This window comes from Carya illinoinensis, chromosome 8, assembly GCF_018687715.1.
Source record: "Carya illinoinensis cultivar Pawnee chromosome 8, C.illinoinensisPawnee_v1, whole genome shotgun sequence".
NCBI lineage: Eukaryota > Viridiplantae > Streptophyta > Magnoliopsida > Fagales > Juglandaceae > Carya > Carya illinoinensis.
Window position 1 is genome coordinate 486,784 of NC_056759.1, and position 13,778 is coordinate 500,561.

General features: G+C 38.3%; 2 protein-coding genes across 2 annotated transcripts; one reads left to right on the forward strand and one right to left on the reverse strand.

The window, feature by feature from the left end:
- Nucleotides 1-5,729: 5,729 nt before the first annotated feature.
- On the forward strand, nt 5,730-8,704 carry LOC122318760 (patellin-3-like). Its single transcript, XM_043136361.1, has 4 exons — nt 5,730-7,328; nt 7,427-7,551; nt 7,791-7,932; nt 8,052-8,704. The coding sequence occupies exons 1-4, from the start codon at nt 5,958-5,960 to the stop codon at nt 8,307-8,309; spliced, it is 1,896 nt and encodes a 631-aa protein (XP_042992295.1). The 5' UTR covers nt 5,730-5,957; the 3' UTR covers nt 8,310-8,704.
- A 2,091-nt stretch (nt 8,705-10,795) lies between these two features.
- Nucleotides 10,796-13,625, reverse strand: LOC122318280 (patellin-3-like). Its single transcript, XM_043135505.1, has 4 exons — nt 12,253-13,625; nt 12,016-12,140; nt 11,643-11,793; nt 10,796-11,488 (listed from the first exon to the last, which is right to left on the reverse strand). The coding sequence occupies exons 1-4, from the start codon at nt 13,372-13,374 to the stop codon at nt 11,234-11,236; spliced, it is 1,653 nt and encodes a 550-aa protein (XP_042991439.1). The 5' UTR covers nt 13,375-13,625; the 3' UTR covers nt 10,796-11,233.
- Nucleotides 13,626-13,778: the final 153 nt, after the last annotated feature.

Below are 13,778 nucleotides of genomic sequence, written 5' to 3' on the forward strand. Positions count from 1 at the left end.
GGAGGTGGCTCTTTGCAGAGGAGACGTGCGGCGAGGCTACGGCAGCGCGTAATAGACTGGTGGATCTAGTTGGCTAAGAAGCTGGCTACCCTATTTTGTTGACGCAAGGTTGACGACGATGGACTACGGTGAGGTGAGGCTATGACGGGGTGGCTCGACGGTAAGAGGCTCGGTGCTCTGTTTCGTAACAGAGCGATGAGGCTGTTGGCCTTCTTTCTATCTGGTTTTGGCCGATGGTTGGACGGGCTTATCTAGGCATCGTGGTGCTTCCCGTGCCTTGTGGTGTTGGTCGGCAGCGCAGCAGTTCACGCTGCACAGTAACAGAAAAGGAAGAAGGGGGCGGCGGGTTTTAGAGAAGAAACCCTAGTCCGATCCAAGCCTAACCTAGTTTAGGCGCCTCTTTTTGTAACAGGTTGGGCCCCCACGAGCAAGTTGGGTCCTTGGATTAGGCTGAGCCTTTTGTTTTTACAACCCATTCCTGTTTTTGTTTTTCTGTATTTGTTTTTTTGTTTTGATTTAGCTTTTATAAATAAAAATTATAGACCGGTGTCCCACTCCTTTTTTAAAGGAAGGTGAGTGTTTGTCCTACTCTTCTTTTGGAGGAATGTAGGTGTTAGTACTCTTCCTTATTAGGAGGAGAGAGTGTAAATGTACTCCTCCTCTTTGGGAGGACGGAGCGTGGGTGTACTTCTCTTCTTTGGAATAAAGGTCGTATTATCTCTGTTTTGATAGAGAGCTTTCTCTTTTGACTGCGGTCAAGAGAAGAGGTATAGAAGTTTAGACAATGTCTGTTACAAAAAAATTTGTTGACGGGGAAGCTCCTAAATAGTTGCGTTAGTTGACTTATATTCTGGTTTTTCTGTATTGATAAATCACAGTTATAACTTTGTTTATGAATGAATGCAATGAAACATTTTCCATCCAAAAGTAAAAAAGTAGTACTAGTAATTTTTATCATTCTCTATATTCTTTTGTTGCATGTCTCAGTCTTTTACAATTGAGCCATTCAAGTGTTGCTTACTTCCATTAGATAGTTGTAATAGTTGTAAGGATTATTACAAAATTTCAGAATCATTGTGCCCGAAGTTATGTTTTGATCACGTGGTACACTGCTAGGAAGATCTTATTAAGATCGACTCAATATCGTCATAATCAGTCAGATCAAAGCTTGCACGTGCCTCCACATGCCATCCAAAATTCATGTCGTGCTGCATTCGCTCTGAAGCTTCACATCCACGCACACGCACATCTCATCACTAACTTCAATTCCAATCTTGAATCCCAATCTTGTCACGTTGCCACACCGCCGCCACGTCAATAGCCTTCCACATCAATGACACGTGATTTTAAATTTATATAAAAGGTTACTATGTTTTAGGGTTATAACTAATTAATGGCTAGCTCATTTAAAAAATAAATAAAATTAATGGCTAGCTAGCTTGGTACGTAACATAATGCAAAATAATTTATTGCCAAGAATTCAATATATGTATATATTTCCTAATAATATTTTGCGTATCTGATAAGATAGCACCTTTGAGAAATTAAATATGTGATATAATATAACAATTTTTTTTTCTTTTTAAAGATGGAAATTCATATAGATATATATATATATATATATATATAAACTCGTGTGCTTCTGTTCATTTGTCGTTTAATTTAAAATCCCATGCATGTTCTAGTCTGATAAATCTGAATCCCCGATTTAAGTTCGGTTAATTTATATACCCGAAAAAAAGGAGAAAAATGATTTACAAAGACGTTAATTGTTTTTTTTTTTCCTTGCAATTTATATATATATTTTTTAAAAGGTCAAAAGAATTGGGCATGCAGCAGCTAGTCCCATTGATTCCAAAATCAGTCTAAAATTACCATCAGTACGATATATATATATATGCACTTGCTGCAAAGCTGCACTTTCAGTACTGATCCTGATTCGCCCCTTCCATATCCAAAATCTTTCGTTTCTTCTTCTTCTTCTTCTTCTTCTTCTCTCTCTCTCTCTCTCTCTCTCTCTCTCTCTCTCTCTCTCTCTCTCTCTCTCTCTCTCTCTCTCTCTCTCTCATATAATTTAACTGGATGTATATTATATCTCTAATACTTATGCCTCTATATATAATATCTTCGATCGATAGGATTTGATTTAGCTTTTTTAATATATAAATTGAATCTAGTCCCTGATCCCTTGATATATAAACTCTAGCTAATTTAAAATTTATTTATTTCTTGATAACTTTCATTTTCATCTATATACTGCCTAGTTTTATAAGATTTTTCACAGATTAAACATATATATTACCGTGCATGGTTCTCTTTCGGAAAGTCTTCTCGACACACACGCCAGATTAATGAACTCACCATCGTTATACCTTTTAGATCTGACATTTGTAGCTGAAAAGAGACAAGTGTATTGCTTTCAAAACCCATCACAGATTTTGAAGTCTATCGAAGTTGGTCCAAACTGTACTTTGCCTTTTTTTGCATCTATCTTACTATTTTCCTTTTTGGTTTCCTTATTATTTATTAAAATAAAAAAAAAATTTGTCTATTGGACGTTTATCTGTTGAATCCTCTATTTTTTATGAATGGTGATGTTGAGTCTTTGTATAGGTAAATAGTGTTATCTCTTAGATGTTTATCTAGAAAGAATATCAGTAACAGTGAAGACTAGATCAGTCACAAAAAAAAATAGTGTATTAGTAGAGTTTTAAATATATTATTTTAGTTTATAATGTCATGTTTGATATATGGACATCTTATAATATATTTATTCATAGATATAAATTTTTTTGATGAATAATAATGACAGTTTTTCTTAAAAGAAAAAAAAAAAAAGTTGGAAAAGCTTGTATAGCAACCTATATGTCAATTAAGTGTCGTTAACAAGGAAATTCCATGCATCATGTAATGGTTGCATGCGTGGACATTGGATTCTAAAATGTACATTAATTATGGATGGACGTAGTACTTGACGTGTGCCAGGTCATTAAATTTCCACATCTAAAATTTCTTGTAGGCACCAAGAAATGCCAAGAAGGTCATCACATGACAGACACACGTATTAATGTTTGGTTTGGTTAGTAAGAATTTTAAGATAATAATTTTAAAATTATTATTATTATTTTAAAATTTAAAAAAATTAAGAAAAAATTAAATTATTTATTATATTTTGTATGAAAATTTTAAAAAATTATAATAATAAAATAAAAATTTTAAATTTTAAATAGAAAATTTTAATGGCTAAACCGGATCTAACAGGCCAGGTACATCACACGACACGGTCTAGTACGTACTACTACGTACATCCTGGCCCCATCGCATATATCGAAGATTAATCCTTACCTAATCTTTTTCATCTACGTGTCGTAATGATCCATCCGATCACAAGCAGCTAGCATAATTTTTTTATAATGTAGCATATATAATTATCTCTTAAACTGGCCTGGTTTAGGGTTTTTTTTTAACCGTACGTACGTATAAGAGCCATTCATTAACTGGCTTTAATTTGGAAGTAATTCGATTATAATCATCCCCAAGAAGAGCAGACCGGACATGATTAATGGATGATATACCAACAAACATACATGAACACACATACACGTTAAAATTTATATATATATATATATATATATGAGGGCTTGCTTAATGGTAACACCATTTAATCCATTATTTAAGGCAGCTCCCACGTTAGGTAAAGTCTTTAAAATTAAAAATTAGATATTTTTTAAATTTCTTTTTAAAAAATAAAAATCAGTTCATTAAATAAAATTTTAAATAACTTTTTTTATTTTTTAATATGTGCAAGGCTCCATGATAATAAATTTAATATTTAATATAATAAATTATTTATATTTTAAATCATTTTTAAGATTTTGTTAAATCGAAGTATAAAATTTACATTGAAATCTCATTTTAAATTGTAGTATTCAATATAAATTTAAAAAAAATTATTTAAAGATTTTAAATACAGTCTCATTTTATTGAAAATTTTTAAAATATTCTATATAATAATTTATATTTTATTGTATTATAATTACGAATAATTAATCTAAATTTTGACTTAAATTTCAATTTATACAGAGTGATCCTGAATCTATATATATATATATGTATTTGCGCACACGTGTGAGTACTTTTAAAATGAAACCACGAAACAAGTCGGCGTATTATTTTTGTTACATGAGTCTGTTCAATACACATATATACATATGGATTTATCAAAATATATATATACACACACACATCTGACCATTTGAGCACCCTTCTAGATTCATATATATTATATGTGTGTGTATTCGATAAGGATAGAATATTGAATTAATCGCCAACCCAAAAGCACGGCGACTAGTTGATATTAATTGAATTATTTCTTCAAAATTTAATAGTTTCATATGTTTTTACCAAATATGTAATAATAATAATACTATCTATTTACCAAAATCAGAAGCGGCTCTGTATATATAGCTTTTCTAGAGATCAAGGACAATGGAAGAAGGCGGAGGCGAGACCCACACTGCTCATTAATTTGATTATAAAAACCAGAAGAGTTTCCCTCCGGAGTCCGGAGGACTGAGGCCCGGTCGACGCATTTGGCCCCCCTTTATTATTATTATTATTATTATTATTTATATATATATTAAAAAAAAAAAAAAAAGAAATGGTGCGACATATACGGAGAGCAGACGATAAGGTCAATGTCGTATCATTCGGTAATTAAATAAAAAAGACTATAATCCTAATGACAGGCTGTCGCAAACAGCTGTATAGACACGTGTCCGAGGAAGAGTGCGTTGGCGTTCCGGCGGTCCTAAATTGGCACGAAGAAGAATTTAGTAGTAATGGATACCGGTGCTCATATTCTCTCGTTGACAGCTATGTCACAGTCACCGTAGATTTTGTGAGAAAATAATAAATAAATAAATAAATAAAATCCCGCTGTTTCCTTCCGTGGTTGTATCTCGATTGAGGTTGTGCGCTGCCACTCCACTGCCGCCTGCCCGCCCATTGTTTTGATTGATGGATTTGCAAATGACGCAACAAAAGGAAAGGAAAATTAATCACCCATAGACCAGCTCTTATTTCAAATACGACTTTACTCCTTTGCAACCTTAAAAATAGACTGATTGTTCAACTCCAGCGTATTGCTTTAATCCTAATATTATTATTATTATTCTTTAAAGAAAATACGATTTACTCGTAGAAATTCGATAGTAAACGCAAGAGGACAAAAAGAAGTTTCAAGCTGAGCTAGAATATTGAGACGTACAAGGAACGACAACTGTTACAAATAATCCATTAATCCGTACTATACCCTTTTACAAATTAAATTTTTTTTTTAATTTTTTAAAGAAAAAGTTGTTTATGTTCAGCTATTAATTAGAGAATGGTATAGGCTAAGTCATCTTCATCTTCATATAATTTTGTTTTATTATTTATTAAAAGAATAGTGAAAGACTTTTTTAAAATTTAGATGCGGGATGAATGTTGATCAATTTAAAGACTAAATTCATTGAGAAATCAAAAGAATTGTAAAAGGAAAGTCCTTAATTGTCTCCCCCCGAATTTGCATGGAAATGGGAGCGTCCACATTTTTGCATTTGGAACTGTTTTCAAATTAAGAAACAGAAGTTGATAGTTGAAACTGTTTTTCCAGTTGAGTTTATGAGCCTCGACACAAAACCAACTCAAGAACTTTGTACAGCAGTTTCGTCTGAAAATGGGTCCTACCAACAAAGTGTTGTACTAGCTGGCACAACTGTTCTGACAGACTGGTTCTTCCCATTCGCCTCTCTCTCTCTCTCTCTCTCTCTCTCTCTCTCTCTCTCCTTTTAAGCCCTTCCACCGCACCTAAACAATCCCCCCTCGTCTCTCTGTCTCTCTGTAAACGCTCTGACGCTGCTTGCTCTCTGTTTCACACAAACACAAACACAAGCGGATTAATTGTTTTCTTGTCCATGGCTGAGGAACACCAAAAGCCAGGGTCAGAAGTTCCGCCATCCACCGAGCAAGGGGTGGCGGACAAGCCCACCGATGAGAAAGAACCGCCAGCACCGGAAAATCCTGGTCCGGTTGAACAAGTTGTCGAGGCCGATAACCCAAAGGAGGGCCCGAAAGCCGACGAGGTCGTCGAAGTGAAGATTACCCAATCGGTCTCTTTCAAGGAAGAAACCTACGTTGTGGAAGAGCTACCTGAGTCGCAAAAGAAGGCACTTGAGGAGCTGAAGCAACTCGTCCAAGAGGCCCTTAACAAGCACGAGCTCACTGCTCCACCGCCGCCTCCTCCGCCCGCTAAAGAAGAAGAGAAGAAGGAGGAGGCCGAGATCAAAGAGAAGGAGAAGGAGACCAATCCTTCTGCTGCTGCTGAAGACCCCAAAACAGAAGAACCTCCCAAAGTGGAACCGGACGAGACCGTAGCACCGCCCACTGTGGAAGCGGAACATGAAGAGCCTCCCAAGGTGGAGACCTACGAGTCTGTAACAGCACCACCACCGGTGGAAAAGAAAGAAGAGGTTGTGTCTGAGGTGGTGGCGGCCGAAACTGTGACCGAGACAACTCCACCTGCGGAAGCCAAAGAAGAAGAGAATTTTCCACCAGCACCACCCACCGAGGTCATTGCTGAGGAGGTGGTGGAAAAAGTGACCGCCGCCGATAAGGATGATACGACCAAGAGTGTGGAGGCAATCAAAGAGACCATAGTGGTCGAGGTCTCGGCTCCTCCGGCAACAACTAAACCAGAGGAGCCAGCCACTGAGGTAAAGGAGATTGCGGCGGAGCCAAAAGAAGAAGTCCCCACACTTCCTCCGCCTCCGCCTGCGCCTGAGGAGGTCTCCATCTGGGATATTCCGCTGCTTCAGGATGAGAGAAGCGATGTGATCCTCTTGAAGTTCCTGAGAGCCAGGGATTTCAAGGTCAAGGACGCCTTGGCCATGATCAAGAACACGGTCCGGTGGCGCAAGGAGTTCGGGATCGATGCCCTTCTCGAGGAAGACCACGGAAATGAGTGGGACAAGGTGGCTTTCACCCATGGGTATGATAAAGAAGGCCACCCTGTCTGCTACAACGTCTTCAGCGAGTTCCAGAACAAGGAGTTGTATCTGAATACCTTTGCCACTGAAGAGAAGCGCCAGAAGTTCCTGAAGTGGAGAATTCAGTTCTTGGAGAAGAGCGTCAGGAAGCTTGATTTCAGTCCTACTGGCATCTCTTCCATTGTTCAGGTCAACGATTTCAAGAACTCCCTTGGAATCGGAAAGTGGGAGCTCTGGCAGGCCATCAAGCAGGCCGTTCAATTGTTCCAGGATAACTACCCTGAATTCCTAGCCAAACAGGTACTGTCCATACACATACTTTAAGATAATTGTTTTTTGTTGCAGTTTATTGTGTATTTTCATCGAAATGAATAGGGAGTTATTTGTTAATATTGAAGGTGTTTATCAACGTTCCATGGTGGTACATAGTCTATAATAGGATGATCAGTCCTTTCCTGACACAAAGGACCAAGAGCAAGTTTGTATTTGCTGGCCCATCAAAGTCTGCTGAAACCCTTTTCAAGTGAGTCTAATTCATTCATTTCTTTACCCTTTTTGTTTTCTTGATCGGTCATTGAACGGCTCTCTCCATGATTCCTTGTTCTTTCCCGATGCTAGAATCATAATTTACTTTTTAGTATGTTCAAAGGCTTATTATGCTTGTAAACAATGGTGAATTTAATCACTCGAGTCAATATTATCGCATAGTCTAAAGCTTTTCTCGCTGGTTTGGTGCGTGTTTGGCTGTTGTTAATTAAACAGATATATATCGCCTGAACAAGTACCGGTTCAGTATGGTGGGCTAAAGAGGGAGGATGAAGAGGAATTCAATACTGCGGATCCCGTTACAGAGGTTACAATCAAACCGGCATCCAAACACACCATTGAATTTCCAATCTCTGAGGTGGGTAGGCCTAGTTTTGATTAAATTCAACAAAAATATTTCATAAGTTAAAATTATTGTTACTTTTAGGGGTACATGTGGTATGATATGGCATTGTTGCATGCATTTGCATTTTGCAGACTGGACTGCTGCTGGTTTGGGAAGCAAGAGTGGTGGGTTGGGATGTGAGCCACGGAGCTGAATTTGTGCCCAGCGCCGAGGGCGGGTACACTGTGATTGTGCAGAAGACAAGAAAGATTGCCCCAGCTGATGAAACAGTGATCTCTAACAGCTTCAAAGTTGGTGAGCAGGGCAAGGTGGTGCTTACCTTTGACAACCAAACCTCCAAGAAGAAGAAGCTCCTGTACAGATCCAAGACCAAACCCTCCTCCGATTAAGCTTTGAATAAGCAAACTACTCTAGAGGGCCTGTTTGTGTATATTCCCAGTCAATTGGGAGGCATTTGAATTGCAGTGCAGGGCAGGGTTCTAAAGGTTTTATTTTCTTCCTCCTGTTGGCTGAAAGTTAACTTTGTTGGGAATTTAAGAAGTGGGGGTGATTTATTTATATATATATATATGTTCTAAGTAATGTTGGGATATTTTGCCATTTGGTTTTGGTTTGTAAACAATTACAGCTGAAAAAAAAAACAGTATGAGATGCATGAGATGGGGACACATTTGAGGTACATATGTTTGGGGAATGGGCATGTGTGGACCCAAAATTCTTGATACTCTTATGCCTGTAAAGTTTGTGTAAAGTTGGTGTAATTCTATATTTCTTGTTCTATCTATATTTGTATATTAGCCAATTATCTATATTTGAATTTGAAACAATCATATCTGACTGCTGTTTTGATTCTCCTTTCTCTGCTATAGCTGTGACTAACTTGTGTTTCTGCTTAAAATGAAAAATATTATGACCTTGTTTTTAGATGTTTTCCAAAACCAAAACGTAGAGAATGGTACTGTGTCTAGCTTGCGCCTTTCTGCAATCCGCGATTGCGTTTTCACCATTACGACAGACACAGAACTTTGCCTCGTAGAGTCTCGTACTTGTGAACCTCTCTAAGCAAGACAATGTAATCAGCATTGGTGAAAATGATCAAAAGTTGATAATAATAATAATAATAATATAGAGGTGCGGATTCTGCCACCCCACCCAGAGCACATGCGAATGCATTCTTTACGATAAATTAATAATTACTTAGACACGTTTTATGTTACGTAATGTGTTTTTTTTTTATTATTTAATTTAATTCAGAATGGGTAAAAATTAAAGAGTAATGCTACATACAGTCATTTTTGCGCACTCCTTGCGCACTCCACTGATATGATTGGCTGGATTAATTTTTTTTTAATACACAACCAATCATATTACTGGAGTGCACAAAGGAGTCCGTAAAAATGATTGCACATAGAATTTTCCAAAATTAAAATGGCGGCACTGTAGTTAGAGCGATCGAGTCACAACATTCTATATTATCTATGTCTTGTTTTATCCTCTGTTTTTTTCCCCATAACTTCGTTTAGCTTGATATTGAGGTTGTTAACAGGCGGCGGCAGGGGCAGGGGCGTGTTAGTGTTTTGTCATGTAAAGTTTCATTACAAGTTAGTTGATTGCATCCAACTCCCAACAATACTGTTTGTCTTTCAATAACTACATACAATCTTTTAGGTAAAATGTCATATGAATTAATCCCCCTACTCCTTGGGGGTTATGTTCTGGTAATCATTTGTGTCTCCCACTGATCGTGTCTCTTACACCTCAAATCGAATTTTATTATGGTTTTTCAGATATAATGAGGAGGGACCCCAACCCTTCCACCTTTCATTCCAATAATCTTATTACTCTAAATACATATATATAGCGATCGATTATTTGGAGTGTTTGATGTTTCGCCATCAAAAAGAAAGTTCCAAATGAAATGACACCCATATATTATAATATTATTTGTGTAATGTCTTTTAATTTGTTTTATTAGACATCTTTATCTCTACCTATGTCTATTAAGGCCTTCTTATCACATAAATGTTTTTTTTTTTTTTACCTGCAGCGATCAGTATTGTCGCTTTCTTACTTGAGATAAGGAAGGATCCTCTGGTCCAAATCGATATCAATGGTTTCTGACTTTTTATTATTATTTGTGTTTTGAGTTGTTGAATAGGAATAGTTTATAAGGAGCAATGAAGATCAAATCAAAGTACAAGGTATGTGTCATAGAATCAAAACTAGAACTAATCTCGAAACTGTAATACAAACAAAAGCAAAGTGGAGACTAGGGGAGGGACATCACCCACAATTACACCATTCGTCAATTTATATATCTGGGTTTTTTGTCATTTAACCATATTTTATTCTTCTTTTCTTTCTACTTTGTTAATTTCGTATGGAATACTCTCTCTCTCTCTCTCTCTCTCTCTCTCTCTCAATACACCAACCAAAAAGACAAAAAAAAAAAAAAGAAGTTATAATCGAGGAGAGCATGGGGACCATAAAGTCATCTACAATAATAATAATATTAAGGTTAAAATTAAGAAAATTTATAAAAGATCTCGTTTGTTTTCAAAAGATGAAATAATAAAAGTGGGGAGGCAGCATCCCATCCCATGACATGAAATAATAAAAGTATGTCATCATTACTCCAAAGCTATCCAGCACTCGTCTTGAACCATCGCCTAGAAATGGCAGGTTCGTGCTTCAAAACTAGCAGGCCATAACCAAATCTCTTCAAACATCATCCCCATCCCTTGCAAAGCTGTTCGCTTTTTTCAAACCCAAAAACAGAAACAAGCAAGTGTACAAAGAAACCAGAGAGATTTAAACCCAAAAATAAAAATAAAGAAAGAAAGAAAGATATTCCCTGATGCGAAGGCACACAAAATTTGGTCAAAACAATTTCAGACTGCATCCATATAACAAAACACAAGGTAACACATAATTTTATAACCCGAATTCTCTCCATCTACCCGCAAATCTCTCTTCCTTTGCCAAATTGACTTATATTTCTAGTACTATATATTACAAACCAGCACCAGATTCAACCTTACCAGCGACTCTCCAACATCTTGTTCCTCACCACCCAAAAAACCAAATACTAGAGAACAGTCACACAAAAACCTATACGTGAAATAATTGTATATCCAACTCCAAATACTAAATTTCCAAACCTCGTGTAAACACCAGTTTGCGGGCAAAGTGATCAAGCAGAAATGTTCAATCTGTATAAGGATATTGAAATAATGACATTCCAAACCTCTTACTTAATCCATCCCTAGGCAGCAAGAGAAAGTTTCGAGTGCTTTGAGCTGACTTCAAATCCTCAGTCTATGAAGGACTTGATCTTGAACCTGTAAAGAAGCTGCTTCTTTTTTGAGGTCGGGTTATCAACAGTGAGCAATATCTTGCCTAGTTCACCAACTTTAAAGCTGTTGCTCACCACTGGCTCATCACTTGGGGCCTTCTTCGTGGCTTTTTGTATGATAACAGTATAACCATCTTCAGCTGTAGGCACAAATTCAGCACCATAGCTCACCTCCCAGCCCACTACTCGAAGCTCCCAAACAATGTTGCATTTCTGCAATTTACCCAATTTCCAATTAGGAGAAGGATATGATTCTTTTATTTATCACCGATCGTGCATATACGGGCCAAACATTACTAAATAACAACTTAGAATTAGGAGTGGCCAAATAATATGCAGGACACAGAAATTAAAAATGCAATTGGACCTCATAAATTATGATTTCCACCGTTTGCTTAGTTGCTGGTTTTACAGTAACCTCTGCAACTGGATCAGAAGTGCTGAAATCTGGGTTGCAATCACAATAATCGACACTCAACCCACCATATTGAACTGGCACTTGCTCAGGAGACATGTACCTGATTTACCAAGAGCAATTGAAAGTCAAACCAGCAGCCAAAAAAGAAGCAAATGCAATTAATCAAAATAAAATGCTCAAAATTGAGTAAAGAAACCGTTCTGTGTGTCCTGTTATGCAAATTAATGGACGGAGTCGATTGAGTTGAATAAATGAGTGGATCTCCTCGGTCCATTTTTTAACAGGACACATAGAAGCCCAACTCTTCTAATTGTCTACTAACTTGAAAAGGGTTTCAGCAGTCTTCGATGGCCCCGTAAAAACAAACTTGCTCTTGGTCCTCTGGGTCAAGAATGGACTGATCATCGTATAGAATGCAAGATACCACCAAGGAACATTGATAAACACCTTAAGAAATCAATACCCAAACGAAGCAATCAAATTCATTCACTCCAGTGAATCTAAAGCAAGGTTGCAACCAAACCTAAACATTAGATATCAACAAAGTCAAGATATATACCTGTTTGGCTACAAATTCGGGATAATTGTCCTGAAGCACCTGAAGAGCCTGTTTGGTGGCCAGCCTAAGATCGCGCTTTGCGGGTCCCGGAGAGTTTTTGAGGTCATTGACCTGAAAGATGGTGCAAACACCACCAGGACTAAAATCCAGCTTCCTTATACTCCTCTCCAAGAACTGTATCCTCCACCTCAAGAATTTGGCTCTCTTTTCCTCATCCGAGAACGCTTTTGCATACACCTCTTTATTCTGAAACTCCCCATATACATTGTAACACACTGGATGCCCCTCTCTGTCATATCCATGCATAAAGACCACCTTTTCCCACTCGTCCCCGAGATCCTCATCGACAAGCGCATCAATCCCGAACTCCTTCCTCCATTTGATGGTGTTCCTGATCATGACAAATGCATCTTTCACTTTAAAATCCCTGGCTCGTAAAAACTTAAGTAGAATCACATCGGTCCTGTCATCTTTAAGAAGAGGAATCCCCCAAATGGACAATTGCTCTGCTTCTTTCGCTACTTCTTGGGCTTCCTTTTCTGGGTTTTCTTCGATTCTCGGAGTGGGTTCGGACGGTACGGCTGGTGCATTTTCTAGCTTTATTGGTGCTTCTTGAGCCGAACACTGTTTCTCTGCGTCTTTAGGTGGTGGTGGTGGTGGTGGTGGTGAGAAAGTGAATCGGTTGCTGTCGAGAGCTTCTTGGACGAGCTGCCTAAGTTCTTGCAGAGACTTTCGCTCAGAATCTGAGAGATCGGCCACGACGTTGCTCTCCTCCTTGAAAGAAACCAGAGACTGAGGAATCTTTTTGTCCTCGGTCGGCTTCGGTTTTTCAGCCTCAAAAACACCAACCCCTTCTTGGGTAGCCGAAGTTTTCACCTCGACAACTACAGCGACAGATGGCGGCGGCGGCGGAAGGTCTTCTTTCTCATCCACCACGACCAGGGAGCCAGACTCGGCCACTGGGGGTGTGGTTGGCTGTTCACATTCACTCTCAGTTACAGAAAGAGACTCAGACTCCGTCACAACCACTGACACGGGTGCTGGTGAGTGATCTATATCAGTAGGTCGGTCGGAGGTAGCTGGGGCCAGTGGTGGAGAAGGGTTTGGAGTTTCGTCGGCCATTTTGGAGTGAAATACAGAGAGAGAGAGAGAGACAGAGAGACAAAGTTGGAAGTGAGTGTCGGGAGGAAAAGAGAGAGAGAATGAGATAGTAATCAACGGAGCAAATTAAAAGAGGGAGGGTCTCGACTCAAAATAAATTAAATAATAATTAGCCCCTTCAAAGTTCAAAACTTCAGACACACTCCCTACCCTCACAATTCACATTCACATTCACTGACGGCAGCGACACAGTCGTGGGAGTGAACAGAGGAACCGACGCAGAGAGACAGGAAGGAATCCCTCAATCCCAGGTAATTTTTTACCCTTTTTAGTATTTTACCGTTTCACTATCATGTACTTCCATGCTTGGGGCGAAAAAAGGTAATCACACGAGCGCTTGGGCCCAAAAGCGAAATCTGGTAAAG

What these genes read in the sequence shown, in the direction of transcription:
- LOC122318760 (XM_043136361.1), top strand. Translation starts at nt 5,958, where the DNA reads ATGGCTGAGGAACACCAAAAGCCAGGGTCAGAAGTTCCGCCATCCACC. An exon ending in TCTGCTGAAACCCTTTTCAA is followed by an intron (nt 7,552 to 7,790) that starts GTGAGTCTAATT and finishes TTAATTAAACAG; the next exon opens with ATATATATCGCCTGAACAAG. An exon ending in TTGAATTTCCAATCTCTGAG is followed by an intron (nt 7,933 to 8,051) that starts GTGGGTAGGCCT and finishes TGCATTTTGCAG; the next exon opens with ACTGGACTGCTGCTGGTTTG.
- LOC122318280 (XM_043135505.1), bottom strand. Translation starts at nt 13,374, where the DNA reads ATGGCCGACGAAACTCCAAACCCTTCTCCACCACTGGCCCCAGCTACC. An exon ending in CCGAATTTGTAGCCAAACAG is followed by an intron (nt 12,141 to 12,252) that starts GTATATATCTTG and finishes TGATTTCTTAAG; the next exon opens with GTGTTTATCAATGTTCCTTG. An exon ending in TGGAAATCATAATTTATGAG is followed by an intron (nt 11,489 to 11,642) that starts GTCCAATTGCAT and finishes GGTAAATTGCAG; the next exon opens with AAATGCAACATTGTTTGGGA.